Here is a 17,969-nt window from a genome sequence, read left to right on the forward strand (position 1 = left end):
TTCTGGAAACCTGTTACCATTTGCCTTTGAATCTTTTCCTCCCTCCCCGGCCCATTTCTCTTAATCCTGGTGAAGCCAACTTGGCCATACCTAGGATGAAACCAGATAATGGTCTTGTCTCAAGAGTTCTTTGAGAAACCAGAATTCCAACCTCTTTCCCAGAACCAATGGTTAAACTTCTCCTCATCCTTGGCCTTTCTCTAGTCTACTCAGCATCTACAATCTAGGAAGAGCTATGTTTAAAAGCCCGCTTAAGAGAATGCTAAAAGTGAGTGTCAGAAACCACACACAAACACATGACTTACAGGACCATGCAGACCATGGAGTTCAACCAGTTTCTAAGAGACCTGCAAAGTTACTGAAGTAAATACTACTAACAGATGAGGCAAACCCATGCACTAATCCTACACAAATAACCAGGCTGGCAGCGAAGAAAACCCTACCAGGTCCTCAAGTTCTCGGGAAAAGTGAGTTAAAACTACTTGCTAAGCAGAACCTATGTCACACCGTTACTCACTAAGCAAATATTTGTCAAAATGACCCAAGGCGCAGGAAAGCAAGGCATCCATTCCCTAGTTATAACATTTCAATTTGCAAGAATATCTTTCCATCCTAACCATGGCACCATCGACCGTCCACTTTCAGTCCACACACACACACACACACACACACACACACACATACAGGTTGCTCTTACTTTATAATCAGCTGTTCTGGCTAAACTTCCTAGTGCCATCACAGGGCAGAATGGCTTGCCAGGGAGAAAGAGAAATGTTCGACTCTCAGGTAAAATCATTCCCTTAACGAGAAACAAAATTCCAATATATGAAGGTTACTTGTTCCCTACCCACAACTTGGCCGAGAAAGCAGTGTGTACGAAGCCACAATGGCCTAGATGGGAATCCTCTCTCTGCCACTTGCCAATTGCTTGACCATAGCTTCTCTCACACCTCAATCCCTTACTTATAATATGGGGCTAATGCTGCTACATCACGGACTTGTAAGATATACTGAGATCATTTGTAGAAGGTATTCAACATGATGTCAATGGTAATGTCAATAAACAGGAGCTTAGTAATATCCACATCAATGATTAATATGCACAGTCATTAATATTCCTCCTCTCTGGGCTCTCGGTGCAGAAGCCTTCTTGAATCCACAGCTACTCTCATTTGATTCCAGGACTCACGGACGCAAGCCTCTCCTGCCTCCTAAATCCATTAAACTCAGGTTCCTTCTCCCAAAACAGATCTGCATACAGCTCCAAGCGGATGACCCACCAAGCAGTTCTGGTGGTGAAAAGGCAAATGGAAAATGATATAAGATCGGGGAAAGAGCCCCTGCTATGACGTAGCTTACAAAGCCCCCTTACTTCTCTGTTGTTTTCCTTTTGTTCTTTACTTTGCAACAAAGCCTTAGACAGAATTTCCAAATCTCCTAAATTTTGTTTAATGTTAATTTATTTTTGAGAGAGAGAAAGGGAATGAATGGGGGTGGGACAGAGGGAGAAGGAGATACAGAATCCAAAGAAGGCTTCAGGCTCTGAGCTGTCAGCACAGAGCCTGACGTGGGGCCCAAACTCACAAACCACGTGAGATCATGAACTAAGCCGAAGCTGGATGCTTAACTGACTGAGCCACGGAGGCGCCCCCATAATTTCCAAATATTCTAAAGAGGAGATGGGGCTATAGAGGTCAGTGTCCTGACTACCCACCTATACCCGGCCCACTCTCACCCTGCTTGAGCTCCCTTGGAGCAAACTTTCCCTCCACTGCAAGCATCGGTCTCTACAAGGCCGGGATGCTGACCGGGGCGGGGGCGGGGGTGGGGGGAGGGGAACAGCCAGAATCCAAGGAGAATGGACCATTCCAGGAGGACTCTCCACCCCTCAGGAAGAGTGAGGTCAAAAGCGTAAATATCCGTGAAACCACGGCTTTGAATCAACAGCCCGAGTATCAGTGAGCCTCACCTGTCTGCAGCCCCAAGGTTAGGACACACTCACTGACACCTGTCAAGCTCCTCCCTGGTTATACCTCTGCCCGGGCTCCTCGCCCCTGGACTCAGGCCAGGAAACAGGAGGTGGTAGGAAAGCCAGGTGGCAGCAGAGAAGCCAATTTCAGACTCTTGTTTATTTTTTGGTACTTGACAAATACAAACACTCGGACAAAGCCAGTATTTATTCATGATCTAGCACCCCTCCCCAATTCCTAAAGAATCAAAGCTCAGCAGCTGCTACCCCGGCAGCAACAAAGCCCAGTGTCCTGCTAATGCTAAACACGAATCCAATTTGGGGGAACAAGTTGACTCCTATTAAGGCTTCTGTTTTCATTCCATCAAACACATATATCCGCGCCTGATGGCCCGGACTGAACCTGCTTCAAATGGTCATCAGGCATATGCCCAAAGGCGATGACATACCCTAGGCTCCTCCAGTCACAGAGCAGAAGCATCTGAGTTTTCCAGGAAGTTGCCAGTGACTTGGCCTCAGCAGAATTTGCCAGGCCTGTTTAGGAGGGAAGAGGGTCAACAGTGTTTAGTGTTTACTGGAAAACAGACGTTGCCATTTATGCAGTGATAAGTCACTCAATTCATACTGGCTCCTAAATAGTCTGGCGATCTATTTCCTGGCATCCATCAATCAATCGATCGATCGATCAGGTCTACCCAAGCCAATTATGTGTTATAAAGAGCGGGTGGAGTACAAAACCAATTTGCAGCTTGTCAATGGAGTCACCAACGACTCACTTTCACCCCTCACTTTCACAGATGGACTCAAAGGCAGAGTTGAAGTGTGAGGTCTCCACATTCTGATCTACAGTGCAGAAAGTACACAGACCACCTGTTAGAGAGCCCCTTAAGCCGTGCCTACTTGCCTCTATCCAATAAGGCATACCTGGAGAAAGTCACCTTCTTCAACCTGTCCTGGAAAAGAGGGCATTAACTGTTTGGACCACATCCAGCTTGGTAGCCTTTGTGCAAATTTAGCCACACTAAAACACGTATAATTTCGCCAGTTGGTGATCTATGTCTATTTAGTCTCAGGTTTTTTTCCTTTAACTTAAGGTAGTGTACTTTCCACAAGGAATTTTTTTCTTGCTGATCTGGTTTGCCCGTGTATTTTATTTTACAGTAGATTTTTGTCTGTTTGTCTTGGACTGAACCTGAGGCAGATTCAGCCATATGCCTTTGGAAACAGTGCAGATTGAGAAAGCTTGATCCTATTCTACACATTTTGACAAGGGGGATGGGAGATTCACGGGGTAAGTCAGAAATCCTGCGTTCCAGTACAAGTCGGCCCTCCCTATTCTTCCGATTATAAGTCACTTCCCCTACCAGTGCTAATGTAGGTTATTCTGAGACCTGGGAAGGTTTCTCTTCTGCTGGCTTTCAAACTAAACAAGCCAAAGTCACTTAAAATAGTCTAAAGATTTTAACATCAATCACACGTTGTGTATTACTTTGAGTACATTCATCCACGGACTTCATATCAGCCCTACTGATAGCCATGTGCATTTTACATACCACAGAAACAGTGCCTGAGGAGCAAGATCCAAATCCTAACTCACCCCTGGGTTCCCACTGCCTAGTACAGTGCCTCTCTCAGAGCAGGTGCTCAGAGTAGGTTTGCTAACATGGAAAGTAAATCAATTTCCCTAATCTAGGCTCTTGTCTTCCCTCCAGCTTTCCCTTGCCACTTTCCCACTCTATGATTTGGAAGTTATATTAAAGAAAGGAGAAAATCTTTTGGATATAATATCGGCTCTGGTTCAGAGTTCTACTTGAACTTGCCATCAAGCACTTCAGGACTTCAGGCCCCACCAGACCACTCCAGGCATGCCTAGCCCAATAGCCAAAGTCAAGTGCCAAGAAGCTAGATGATTAACTTCAATAAGCGAAGGGCAGGAGGTGACATGAAGCTAGACATCCAGTCTCAATGACCCTGGCATTAATTAATACTTGGTACTTTCTAGGCCGGCACACGGCTGAAAAGGCTCCTAGAACGAATGCCCCTCTATCTGGAATTTGTAATACATGCAGAATAGCAGTTTCCAAAACTTCAGACCTCATTTCCTTATCCATCACGGTTCCCTTGTCTTCTGACTGCCTCCCTGCCAACATTCTATCTGTCCGGTCAAAGCAAGCTCCCTGAGAGCAGGAGACCCCTGTGAGTGTGTCCTTCCTCCTGGGCAAGCCCTTGTAGGGCATTCCTTAACAACGGCACAAACTTCAAGGCCTCACTTCTCTCCAGACTTTCGGCCTGGAACACATAACATTTCATCTCTCAGTTTCTGGTTTACTTTCCAATATCACGCCGACTCCTCAACCCATCAGAAACAGAACTGCAAGGAGCAGGAACACTTTCTTCCAAAGGCACTCGTGTAACTCTCATTAATGCTCTGCAACAAACCAAACCACCAGTCTCAACTTTCCTCCGGTGAGCCTTCGGTTGCTACACTTCATCGTCTAGCAATTTGGAGTTGTGAAATGGGTAAAGTGGCACAGGAGTGAGCAAGAGAACGAGCCGAGGAGCCAGGCGCTGCTGGGTCCCGGCCCAAGTGCCATCACTAGTGAGCTGTGTGGCCCAGCACAAACCAATGAAATTTTTGCAGCCCTAGGTTTCCTCATCTGTAAAATGGGCATAACACCACCTGCTTTGCAGAGATGTTGGGAGTAAATGAGATATGGTATATAAAGCTCCTGACACAGTGATTTATATATATATGTGATATTGTATGTTATGTAGGTATCATAAGTTTTTTTTAAAGCTTATTAAAGAGATATGAGATTTTCATACAGTTAGCCTGTCATCCCGAAAAAACAGTGTCAAAAATGATGACAATAATGGGGTGCCTGGGTGGCTCAGTCATTTGGGCTGCTGACTTCAGCTCAGGTCACGATCTCACAGCTCGTGAGTTCGAGCCCCGCGTCGGGCTCTGTGCTGACAGCTCAGAGCCTGGAGCCTGCTTCAGAATTCTGTCTCCCTCTCTCTCTACCCCTCCCACACTCACACTCTGTCTCTCTCTCAAAAATAAACATTAGAAAAAAAATTTTTTAATGATGACAATAACAATTATAGTCATAAAAAGAAGATATTTGAAAAACTAGAGTAACTGAAAGCCATAATAAAAAGAATATTTTATTGAGTGCACTCTTTTTTAATCCAACTGCAATATGTGGGTAGAACACTAACTTCCCCACTTCCCCCACGAGTGTTCTGAGCACCTGCCATGGTTCGCTGGGCTCCAGTGCCTGGTGTCTGCCATTTTCACATGGCTAAGAACTCCAAAGGGATAAATAATCCTATACCAATATCATGAGATCATCATTTTACACATTAGCAATGCCTATCCTGAGGGCTGGGGCTTGCAGAGTGGGGATGGGAAAAAAATAAAAGACATCACCTCGTTGGGTGTTAGAGCAAAATCCCTGGTGACCCCTGGTACACCCTCTCAGTCACCCTCAGGACAACTGGGTCAACCCCAAGCCATTTCATGGACTGAAATTAGTTGCCAGGAGAATAAGGACTCTCACTTGAGTTAACAGCCTGAGATAGCCTCTAAGCCCCCCTATAAATCTCATTTTTAAAAAAGACAGCTACACTTAAATTCTCAGGTCTTTCGTTGCAAATCCAGGGCACAATTTTTAGATAAACTGAGTTTAACGATTTCAGAAAAGGAGCATGGTTCTTTCTCTGACGGTTAAAGCAGTGGAGACACTTTCATTATGTGGAGACCTTCCTTTAAACACCTATCTCATGCTCAAATGTAAAATGAATGAAATATCACACGGACTTAGGATTTAACCTAGGCATGGACTGTGTGGGGCATGTAATAATCAGATATGTCAGAGGGACCAACAGGCATGTGGTGGGTAGAGGAGCATGGAGAAATTCAAGGACTGATGTAACTCCACTGATGTTAGGGTCAGTGTTCCCATGGGCCGAGATGGGTTTCTCTCCTCACCAACACTGTCAACCCAGGTCCGTTGCTTGAAGAGCCGCCCATCCCCACCCCCTTATGCTCAGCATCCCTCCCACTTGTTTCAAGGATACAGATCTTGACTTTGCCATTACTATTAATGGGCAGAAAAGACGCTGAAAGGAGACTGGGACTTGCCTCATTATAAATGCTAACAGCACCAAACTTTTCTTTAGCCTCTCTTTTCCCCTTAAAACCTACACTCACACAGGGAACCAGAGCGTCTGTAGGATGAATTCCCAGGCCATAGCAACTGCAATGCCCTGGGATCTAAGAGATCTTGGCTAACCAGCCATTAAGCCCTTTTCGGGAAGGAGACAGCGAGCCTGCCTTTCCCTTACACAGCCCAGCCATGAAAATAGGCTCTTGTCTTTTGTTTTTGTTTGGGTTTCAGCTAAGAATCTCTGTCCTCCCTCCAGAGACAAAAAGACAGGCATGGGAAGCTTATGGTGGCTCAAGGGCTTGATCTCAATTTTTCTTCCACCTGACTCGCCCCCTCCCTTCTAACATTTGGAAAGGGGAAGGGATCTGGGGAAGTTGAGGATAAGTTTTAGGTCAAGGGTGGTTTCAGGCTTTGACCAGGTAAGCGAAGGAGGACTAGGTCCAGGACACGCCCTGGAGGCTGAATGCGGCTCGGGTGAAGAACGAACCTGCTCCCCTTTGCAGGGAGGGTCACCTGCCTGGCCGCAGGTAAGCGAGCGATAGGAAAGGCTGGAGCAATTCATCTTCCTTTATGTGGGTCTCTCCCCCTCCCCCCCACTCAAGTGGCAGCGCGCTGGCTGGCTGGGAGCCGGCGCTTCGGAGGCGCCCGACAGCGGGTCTAGGGGTCCTTTTTTTGGGCACCCAGAAACTGCGACCCACCCGAGGCGCAGAGGAGAGGTGGGGGAGGGGCGGCCCGCGCGCCGCTCGGGAAGGCACCGCGCGGACGCACCTAGGTCTCCGGCGGCCGGGGCGCACCGGAACCGCTCTCCCACTGCGGTAGCATCCAGACACGACACTGCAGCTGCAGCACAGCGGCGGCCGCCGCCCCCGGCGCCCCGCCCCGCAGCCCCCGCCCCACGCCACGCGGAGGGCGCAGCGGCCGGTGCCTGTGCAGGTGTGTGGAGGGGGTGGGGGCACAGGGGGCCCGAGGTGCGGGAAAAGCCCCGAAATGCGCAGGAAGCCGGGGGGCCACCTCTAGCGCCTCCTCCAGCGCAGCCAGACCGCGAGGAAAACAGTTCGCCTTCATTCCAGAGTCCCGGCTGAGCCCGGTGGCTCCCCCAGACGACCCGGGTACCTTCCCCTCGGCCTGCACGCTCCGCCACCCCCACCCCCACCCAGCCGGGCGGACCCCGCGACCCCCGCAGCCCCGGCCCGGGGACCCGCCCCGCTCCCGGAGCGCGGCGCCTTGGGCTCCCGCGCGCCCGCCGCCCCCGGTCCCCCCGCGCGCTCACCAGAAGAAAGGAGCCCGCGATCATCGTAGCTCTAGCGACGCGGCTGCAGGAGGCGAGGGCGGTGCTGCTGTTCGCAGAGGTCCCCATGGCTGAGCCCGGGGCTCGCAGAGGCGCCCGGGGCGCGTGGCCCCCTGGCAGCTGGAGTCGGCGGCTGCTTCTGCCCAGCGCCGCATCCACCGCCGCCTCCCGGGCCGGGAGCCCATCTACCTCCAACACCCCATGTGCACTGCGGCAGCCGGGCAGCCGGGCAGAGGAGGGAGGCGGCGAGGGAGGCTCCGGGGGCGCTCAGCACCTGCCCAGCCGCGCGGCCGCCCGGGCGGGGAGAGGCAGCGGCGGCTGCAGCCCGCGCCTCCCCGTGCTCTCCTCCGACAGCGGCTGCGGAGAACCAGGGAGGAGGGCTGGGCGCGAGAGAGCAAAGGAACAACTTCCCATAGCGAAGCCTCCAGCCACTGCCAACCACCCTCCACCGCTGCCCAGACCGGCCGGTGAGGGACTGAGTCGGGTGGCCGCCGGGCGCGGGGACACACGTGGTGGCGCCGAAGGGGCGGGGGATCGGCCCTTTGTGATGTCACCCGGGAGGAGGCCGGGCTCTTTGTGCGATCAGCACCGGGAAGGCGTTCCAGGTCGAGCGGGGAGGGAGAGGGTGCCCCTTGGCGTTGGCTGAAGGAATTGCAGCTGCTTTTTGACCCGGGGAAACCGCGGCGAAGGTATGCCCACCCCTGGCCCAAATTTACTTGTTTTTTCTAAGACGATTCTAAGTAAATTATTTCTGCGACAGACGCCCATCTGTGGTTTTTGACGCAGTGATCAACAACAGCCAAGCACCCTAGAACACGTAGATGAACTGCGTGCCAAAAATATACCAGTGAGTTGGTTCTCAAACCTGGCTGCGTTTTCGAATCACCTGAAGAGTTGAAAACACACGTATGCATGCCTGATCCCACCCCAGAGATTCTGATTTAATCGAAAATGGGGTGTGGCCCGAGCATTGGGATTTTTAAAGGTTCGCCAGGTCATTTTACTCTGGAGCAAACTCCGAAAACCTCTGGGCTGATGAGCACAGTTAAGGAAACCCAGACTAAGGGTTCCAGACTCAGAGTCTGTGGAGTTGGGTCCGTGGGTGGTCTTTGTGAGGCCTTGGAAATCCTTGAGATGTGTGGGCAGGTGCATCTTTCTAATTAAAGGATCCAGTGTTTTGAATCAGATTATCACCGAGATGAAAAACATTTCTTCCCCCCCCCCCAAAAAAAAAAAAGTGTTAACATTTTGTAGTTGAGTTTCAAATGCCGTTGTGGGCGGGTAGAAAGGAAGTTAGTTAGCACAGTGCTTCAGAAGTAGGAACAGCCAGAACGTTATCTTGGATAGTTAACATCTACATTTCTGAATGTGAGATACGACCCAGCATCCCTTTCTTTGGAGGGAGTTCGTCCCCTGACTGTGACCACCTTGTCTGGTACCATGGTGTCCATCGTCTAGATACTGACTGCTCATAGAATACTGTATTGAACCTGCCACTTTCACTCTGTCGTCCTCATTTGTGAGCCCTGTGGTGCTGGGCTTGTTCTAGCTTTCCTTGACCCCTTCTAGTTCAAGGTACACACTTTCTCAGTCACCTGCTTCAAGACTCCCAGTACCCCTGAAGATAACCTATTAAAACAGAGGTGTGAACTATTCATTTTTTGATTGACATATTTGTGCTTTGGCCATTGTTCTGTGCTCGCTTGGAAGATGATAAAAAGGTAGATAGATAGATAGATAGATTCATTCCAATCTCTTATTTCAGACATCTGTTGGTAAAGAAAAGGATTATCCATAAATATTAAAGGGGGGGACCATAATGTGTAACCTCTGGTGAAATTAAAAGAACATGTAGAAGATATTACCACTCAATATGTAGTTTGGGGAGAGGGTAATGTTTGGATTTGAATGTCTCTAGCTATTTCCAGAAGTTCAAGAGAGTGAGGGTTATTTATTGTGTCTCCATATATAAGGGTTTCAACTATTTCTTTAAAAACTCAAAGGACTGGTCAATATCATCATGTTTTTTTAAAAAGTTACATGGGTGTAAAAAAATGAGGGTGGATGGGTGAGAGTGACAGCCCTTGTTTGTTAGCTAGTTCATTTAACTCCTCACAACTAAACCTACCTTACTCAAAGCCGGAGCTGATTGATTTGCTTCATGAACTTGGGCAAATTTCGGGTTTAGGTTTTGGGTTACTATGCAGGTGTAAGGAGTCCTGTCTTAACTGTCTCTCTTCTTAAAAGAAGTTTGAATTATGATTTCACCACTCACAAATTTTATCATTTCCCGGTGTGGTATTGATCACATCAAGTTGAAATTAAATATCCATTTTGAGGGATGAAAAATTCACTCAATCCTGTTTACTACTAACATTTAAGTAAATGTCCCTCTATAGGAGTCATAAGTGGATTATGGATAATTTGAATCTAAATGGGGTGTGAAACTGTTACTTTGAATTAAAATATATGAATGATCTTATTTCACTTCTTAAAAATTCTTCAACTATTGATTAACTCATTGCCACATTTTCAGTATGGTCACTCAGATATGTTTATTTTCTGGGAAAGGATGGAAATCCAGTAACCCATAAGGATTAGCTTTGTCATATTTCTGCCACATCACCCTCCAACTCCCATCTCCTCATACACATCCCAGCTTTGGGCTTTTTTTCACATTTCTGCCATTGCTACACATTTCTTCTAGGCTTCCAGTTTCAAAATCGTTGTTGATTCTTTTCCCTCTGTTAGCACATTTCCAGTCAATCTGCTTCTTCTATCCTCCTATATATATTTTTTCCATTTTCTTTGTCTTGCTGGCTAGACCCGGATTATATATTTGGACGCTGGAGAAATCACCAAAACTACCATCTTGCCTTGAGTTTTGCCTTATACTGTTATTTATCCTGCACACCTGGGGCGGTTCTAATAAAATTCCAGTTTTCAAAAAGGTGAGCATGCCCAAAAATGCGAGCACCCAGTTTTTATAATGAAAATAGAAGTGGGCCGCATCCTGAGTAGTGTATGGCCAATATCCTGAGCTGATCCTCCGTGAAGGAATGGCAGGAATTGACAGGAATAGGTGTGAGCACGCGGAAGGTACAAGAATCAAAGGAAGCCAGGCTCGGAGAAAGAGCAGGAAACTTGTCTAAGCAACAGCAAGATTGTTTCATTGCAACAGGTATCAAGTATCTATTCTGTGTCAGGCGCTGTTGGGTACTGCAAAAACAATACTAAGTGATCCTGTCTGAGGCGTTCACAGTCTCCAGGAGAAATAATAGTATAGCAGGCGTGGGTGGTAAAGATTGCTTTGTACCCCCATTACAGATGCACACCTACTGCAGGGGTCACGCGGCTGCCCACAGTAAGAGTCGACCTTTCCCAGCCTACAGCGCTCCTAAGCGTGCACGTGTCTCACATATCAGCGAAGCAGAATTGTCCCGTGTGTCTTCTGAAAAACATTCCCATTGGCTAGAACTTATTCATCACCCCTCCCATTCAAACTTCACTAAAACCTGCTAATCCTATCTCAGTCAAGTCTGATCTGGTTCCACATCGAAAATTTCCCCCTTGCTCCTCCTCTGTAAACCTTCTGCCTCTTGCCTAGGGGGTTAGGCAAACCTCCTGATTGCATCTCTGCCTCTAGTTTTCCTGGACCCCCTCGGTTCTGCAATAAATCTCTTCTTCACACCCTAAGGAAAAGGAGCTTGGTAGAACCCAAATCTGATCATGCCCTTCCCTTGCCGAAAGCCCAACAAAGAACCCTCATTAGGCTCAATTTGAAGTTCAGAGTCCTAATAAAACCACTCACATTCTGAACCCTGCTTATGAGTCAACTGTCACCACTGATACAAGATTGAGTAAACAGGCACAAATATGGCACACAGAGCCTTTACGTCCTATATCCAGCTCAGATTTCCATCCCCGATGCTACCAGTCCCTGCAAATCCCAAGGTCTACATACTAATCCCATTAGATCACTGTGTTTCCTGACTACTTTGTCCCTGTGATTCTTCCAGACCTTTGTTAGGTGGTGTTTTCATTTCCCCTCTTCCACTTTTGAATTCCTGTGAACCCACTCTTTAAGACCAACCTCAAACGGTACTTCATCTAGGAAGCCTTCTGTAATGTCCTCTTTTCACCTTCTCCACCCTCATTTGAAAGATTTAGTTATTCCTTCCTTTCATTTTTTTTTCCCCAGGCAGCTTTGTTATAGCATGTATGACATTATATAGTTAGCTTACTTCTCTGTGTCCCCAGCCAGATATTGAGCTCTTTGGGGCCAAAGTTGATATCTTAATCATCTTCATATCTCCATAGTCAAGGTTCAAGATATTTACCTGCCTCAGTAAATATGTGTTGAGCGAAACAAACTTGGAAAAATTTGACAAGCACCAGAGGAGTTAACATACCAGATTGTACATTTCCTTTTACCAAGCCTTAATTTAAACATCTTGAGTTGTGTTATTAAACAACAGGTTTAATCTTGTATGTTACTAAAGGGCCGCGTCCCACACTTGGGTTAAACATATTGTCCGCAGGCTCTGTTTCCTTCAAAAATTCATTTACCAACTTGCTGTGCTTTGGCCTAAGAAGGAATATCAGCCATTCAGCAACAGATTGCAAGATTAAGTGCATGAGCATGAGTTTGATCAAGTCTCCATGGTGACATTCTACAAAGAAGGCACTCTTGGATAAGATCAAATGGGAATAGAATTGCAAAGCAGGCACAGTTCCAGAAGCTTCCTTGTCTCTTGGAGGATAAGAGAGGGATGATTTGGAAAATAAAATAGACAGCCCTTTGAAGGGACGGCACCTTTGTCTCACTCCGAAGAGCAGGGAGGTGACTAAATTAGTTCCCTTCCCCGAAGGAGAGAATCTATAGAGCTGGGAATAGTGGGGCTCACCTCGAAATGCCCATCATCCATGCACTTTAGGGTTCCCCACCCGTAATGTTTTCATTTTGCCATAAGCTTTTTCACTCAGGGCCCTAAATAATTTTTCACTTCATGTGAGAGTTGAGAAAGTTTAATAATTTTATATATAATACTTAATTTTTTAATTTATGTATTTATAAATATATCATTATGTAATTTTATATAATAATTTCATGTATGATATATTTATATTTTTATATTTAACATTTAATAGTTTAATTGAAAGACAGTGGGTTTGAGGAGTGACCAGATATGGGATCAAATCTCTGTTACACCACTTACTAACTAGATGGGTATGAGAAAGTCCCTTAACCTGTGTGAGCTTCTCCATGTGTAAGACGTGAGAACTATCTCACAGTGGTGATATGAGGAATAAATGGAATAAAATATGTAAAATTCCCAGCACAGTGCCTGTCCTTTCGTTTGTACTCAATAAATCCACTCCTTTTCTCCAGTTCCCTTTTGAGAGGGCAGTATTTTATAAACTACTCTAACTACAGAAAAGCTGGAAAGTGTAATATTTCTTCCTAGACACATTAGAATTTGGCGTTGGGACAAATAGAAAAATCGCTTACTCTGTTAGGATGCAAAGTGGTGTCAAGAAAGGTGCAACGGGGGACGCCTGGGTGGCTTAGTCGGTTAAGTGGCCGACTTCGGCTCAGGTCATGATCTCGCGGTCTGTGAGTTCAAGCCCCGCATTGGGCTCTGTGCTGACAGCTCAGAGCCTGGAGCCTGTTTTGGATTCTGTGTGTCCCTCTCTCTCCCACCCTCCCCTGTTCATGCTCTGTCTCTCTCTGTCTCAAAAATAAATAAAACATTAAAAAAAAGATTAAAAAAAAAAGAAAGAAAGGTGCAACGGGACATCTGATTTCTGATCTTGGCTCTGGCAGTAGCCAGCTGTGCGAATTTGGACAATTCACTGCATGCCTCTGCATCTGTTTGGGTTTGTTTAAGCTTCCTGGTGTGCAAAATGGTAAATATGAACTAAGTAATCATTTATGATTCTTTCTACTATTGGCTAGGCTGATGCTTCCTTTTAGGATCTTGACTTCACTGCTTCTGCCTCTAAAATCACAACTCCTTCTCACCCTGCCTCTAGAAAATCTCTTTTTTCTGGTTTTCCCATCCCTATAATATCCAGAGACCTTCATCCTTAAATATGTAAACCAACAAGTAAATAAGCAAATACACAAATAAAGAAAACCCGTACACTTCTCCATTTCTTTCCTAAATCAACCAACACCTCTTTTTTGCAAGGACTGGGGGGGGGGGGCTGTTTTTTGTTGGTTTGTTTCGTTTTAATGGCACCATATTTTTCTCATCCACAGCTCTGGATTCCCAAACCATCCCTGAGTCCTCCTTTTCTTTGCCTTCTCTCTCCCACCTCCCAACCCTTGCGTCTACGTTGCTGCTAAGACCTGTGCTTTAGCAAAGTCTCGCATGTCTTTGTATGTCTTTCCATTTCTCTCTATAATCAATCTCATTGAAGTTGTTAACATCTCTGCTTAGCTGAATTCATTAGTTTGATGACTGGGCTCCTGGTCTTTAGCTCATCTCCCCTAACACTCTGACACACCAAGGCCAAATTTGCTTCCTAAATCACAGGTTTGATCATTCCTGCCGACGAACACTCAATGGTTCCCCACTGATTGAAAAGTTAAGCATGAAAATTTCGTTTTGGACTTCAAAGTCTCTACAGTATGGCTTCATCCTCCCTTTTCTGCATCATCTTCTGCCACTCCCTTAGCTATAGAGAATAAAAACTTTTCATCATTCCTAGCACACATCGTGCATTTTCCTAAGTGATTTTGTGTCGTCCGTTTTCTCTGCATGCGATCTCTACCAGTTGAAATCTCAGTCAAGACTCACCTTAATATTTCACCTCTCTTATTTAGTTCCATTCAATTCAGCAAACATTTACTGAGGACTATGTTCAATGCTCTAGGCTAGGCAATGTAAGTCATACAATGGTGAATGAAGGTGACTTCTGCCTTTAGGGGCTGGCAATATTATTGAGAGACGTGATGTTGGAAACATACAAATGGCATTCAGATTTTCACACTCTGCCTTAAATGCCTAGCTAGGGCCTGGCACCCAGATGATGTGATGCGTGTTTGCTGAATGACTAAATGATTAAGCGTTCTGTGAGATGCAAACATAGTGCAGTAGTAGAGTATAGGAAGCAAAGATTCATTTCAACTGGGAGCACATCTGAGAAGACCTCAAGAGTGAGATTTCCAGGAGAGGGAGGCCCTGCAGTGTAGTGGTTAAGATCATCGGCACCACACAAAGTTGGATTCGATGCTGTTGTTCTGAAGTCTACTTGCTTGTCAAAGGGAGCCAAGGGAGTCAGAAGGAGGCCAGCAGCCTTCTCTGTCCTGAAGATTCCCACCTTGCTTCTGGGCCGGCCCTCTCTACAGAGTTCTTTCCAGCATCTTTTCTCAGCTTCCCTGCGCTTCCCCAAACCTTTCTAATGTCTCTCCCAAGGGAACCCCATGTTATTTTGCATGGAAAAACCTACACATCATAGGGGAGAAATATTTTGCTTTTCACATCCAGCCCTTTGGCTTCCTGTGTCTTGACACGGAGAACCTTGCCTTGCAATTAGGCATTTTTCAAAGCAAACAGCAGCTTTCCCCTTTTGCCAACTTCAAATGAAGAAACCTGATTCCATTTATGATGAGAGCAAGGAGAGGGTTTGGGGCACCGTAATCAGAGTAACACTAACCGTCAGCAGCATGTATTGGACATTTACCATATACCAGGCACCATATAAGCCATTCACGTATAGTATTTTGTTTGATCCATACAACGGGGTACGTATTATTAGAATCATCATCTCCCTTGCACAGGTGGGCAAATGGAGTCTTCCCGAGGTTTTGTAATTTGCCTGTGGTCACACACCCAGTCATTGGCGGAGACCGGATTTGAACCCAAGTCTTGTGGCTTCCTAGCTCACCTGCTCAGCCAATACACAGATTCTCTCACAACGGTAGGTTGTTGGTTGTAGACGATCCCTTGGAAAAGGAGATACTGCAGCACCTCTCTTAAGCCATTTTCTCAGCTTTTATAAATGGTAAAGGCAGCATTAAAAGCCTCTGACAAATGGACAGACAACTTCATCAGCAAGAGAAAACTGGATCCAGAGTCATTTAAGCAATGGAAATTTAGGTAATATGATCTCATATTCCAATTCACCACCCCACACACCCTGCCTCACCCCTTCAAAGGCCTTTGGGGTTTTCTGGATGATTGGTCTTTGCTGCCCTGCATGCAGCAACTGATCTCAGGGAAAGGGATTTTTTTTTTTTTTCTTGAGAGGAAACTTCCCCTTCTGATTAAATCTTTTTTTGCTTTTATTCCTCACAGCACTTACTAGGTAGAAGGTTCTTACAGAGAGTGCCCCCACAGGTCTTAGTGCAGTTTCAAACTTCAACACCTGCAGAAGTCTATGTTGCAAACTTAATGTTCCAAGGTTTCATTTTTAAACTTTGTACTGTGACTACATTTTTTAGTCTTTGGAATAATATACATTTAATTTGAATTTTGGACCTAACTGAAAATGGCAAACATTGATCAGAACACACACAAAAAAATTAAAATAAAGCAGTGATTATTCAGAATTCACCAAATTGCATAAAGGTAAAATAAATGATATGATAACACTTTCAACCAGTTCGTTATTGTTTGTAACACATAAGCTTTTCCAGCAATTAAATCTTAAAACCACAGTAAGCTATGGGGACATCCTATACATATTATGCCTTAGGCTCAGTTGAAGTCACTTGCTTGAATCTGAAATCATTTCCCAAGCAATGTGGACAACCAGAATGTGCTTGGAAAAATAATCATTTCACTGAAATATCTAAAGTACTTAAAGAGCTTAGTTTAACCAAAAATGTTGTCACTGCACAGTTTTCAGCCATCCATCTGCACAGCACTAAAACTAATGCTACATAAAGAATTCATAATGATGAGCACAAGGGACATTTGTATTGTAAAGTAGTTTATTTCTAGAAATGATTTATGAACAGTGTTACTTGAAAACCCATCCTCCTTACACGTCCACGAATCAGTTAAACTCTGTCTTTAACACGGAGCTGTTTACTATTTTAAAAAGTAAAGGGTTGTAGGGGTGCCTGGGTGGCTCAGTTGGTGGAGCGTCGGACTTTGGCTCAGGTCATGATCTCATGGTTTGTGGATTCCAGCCCCGAGTCGGGCTCTGTGCTGACAGCTCCAGAGCCTGGAGCCTGCTTCGGATTCTGTGTCTCCCTCTCTCTCTGTCTGCCCCTTCCCCACTCATGCTCTCTGTCTCTCTCTCTCTCTCTCTCTGTCTCTCTCAAAAATAAAAAAAATAAAGGGGTTGCAAATGACTGTATTGGTTGCTAAGTTGCTGTCTTACACAATTTTTCTTTTTGAAGTGATTGTAAAAATGAGTTTCATGTTAAGGCATTAAATTATTGTTTCCCTAAAAAAAAAAAATAATAATTTATCTGTTTACGAGCCATGAAAAAAATAACCACACCCTCATTTCTCTTGCTTCTTTTTCAAATTCTTCTGTCAGTGAGCTGTGACGGAAGGATATGGAAGGCAGAGGACGGAACTGAAAGATGGAGAAGCAGGGTTCAGGGATGGAGTGTTATCTCTGTAGAGCTCTGAGAAGGTTATAACTTGAAATGTCATGGGTCAGCAACTTTAGCTTGAGGGAATACTATATGCCAGATATTTTCGCAGATATCATCTCGTATTAATCCTATGAGGTAAAAATCCTTAACCATATTTTACAGATGAAGAAACAAATTACCAGAGAGACAAGCAACTGGTCCAAGCTCACATAGCCAAGTGATGACGCTAGAGTCCTTCCCAGCCCCTTGGGGAGGACACCTGTTGGTGGCAGGGACAAAGACACAGTTTGAGAAATGCAGTGCTAGCCAGCTAAGGATCAGCTGAGATCAGAGAAGAATCTGAGCTCTGTCTCTCCCTGACTGGTTGACCCCTTGCTGAAGACAGGTCTCTAAATTCACAATGTACATTGTCCCCAGCCATTATATATCCAAAGTATTCAAACTTTTACCTTCTCATCGATACCTTTACTATCTATTCATTTCAAACATTGATTAATCGTCCACTATGGGCCAGCCATTTTTCTAAGTTCTGGGTAACCGACAGCAAACAAAACAGACTTACCCCTGCCTTCTTGGAACTTACCAAGAAGCAGATAAAAATAAATACTTAAGTTACTTTTAGGGGCTGGATTGTGTCCCTCCCACCCTCCCCCTAACTTATATGTAAAAGTCCTAATCCCCAGTATCTCAGAACATGACTATGTTTGGAGATGGGGTATTTTAAGAGGCATGTAAGGTAAAATGAAAACATTGGAGTGAGCCCCACACGACTAATGTCTTCATAAGAAAAGGAGATGAGGGCATGACACGTACAGAGGGAAGACTGTGTGTAAATGCAGGGAGACGGCCGCCATTTAAAGCCAAAGAGAGAGAGAGCTCAGAATCGACCGACCCTGTGGACACCCTGACTTCTTACTTCCGGCCTCCAGAACTGTGAGAAAATAAATTTCTGTTGTTAAGCCAGTCTGTGGTACTTTG

At 45.6% G+C, this 17,969-nt stretch overlaps 1 protein-coding gene across 1 annotated transcript in view; it reads right to left on the reverse strand.

Annotated features, from left to right (window-relative positions):
• Nucleotides 1-7,537, reverse strand: part of TNFRSF21 (TNF receptor superfamily member 21) — a 70,412-nt gene extending 62,875 nt beyond the window's left edge. Inside the window, exon 1 of the mRNA XM_058734190.1 lies at nucleotides 7,412-7,537. Within this exon, the coding sequence (XP_058590173.1) occupies nucleotides 7,412-7,498 (87 nt within the window). The 5' untranslated portion in view covers nucleotides 7,499-7,537. The remainder of the gene's footprint in view (nucleotides 1-7,411) is intronic.
• Nucleotides 7,538-17,969: the final 10,432 nt, after the last annotated feature.

Source organism: Neofelis nebulosa, chromosome 6 (genome assembly GCF_028018385.1).
Source record: "Neofelis nebulosa isolate mNeoNeb1 chromosome 6, mNeoNeb1.pri, whole genome shotgun sequence".
In the NCBI taxonomy this organism is placed as follows: Eukaryota; Metazoa; Chordata; class Mammalia; order Carnivora; family Felidae; genus Neofelis; species Neofelis nebulosa.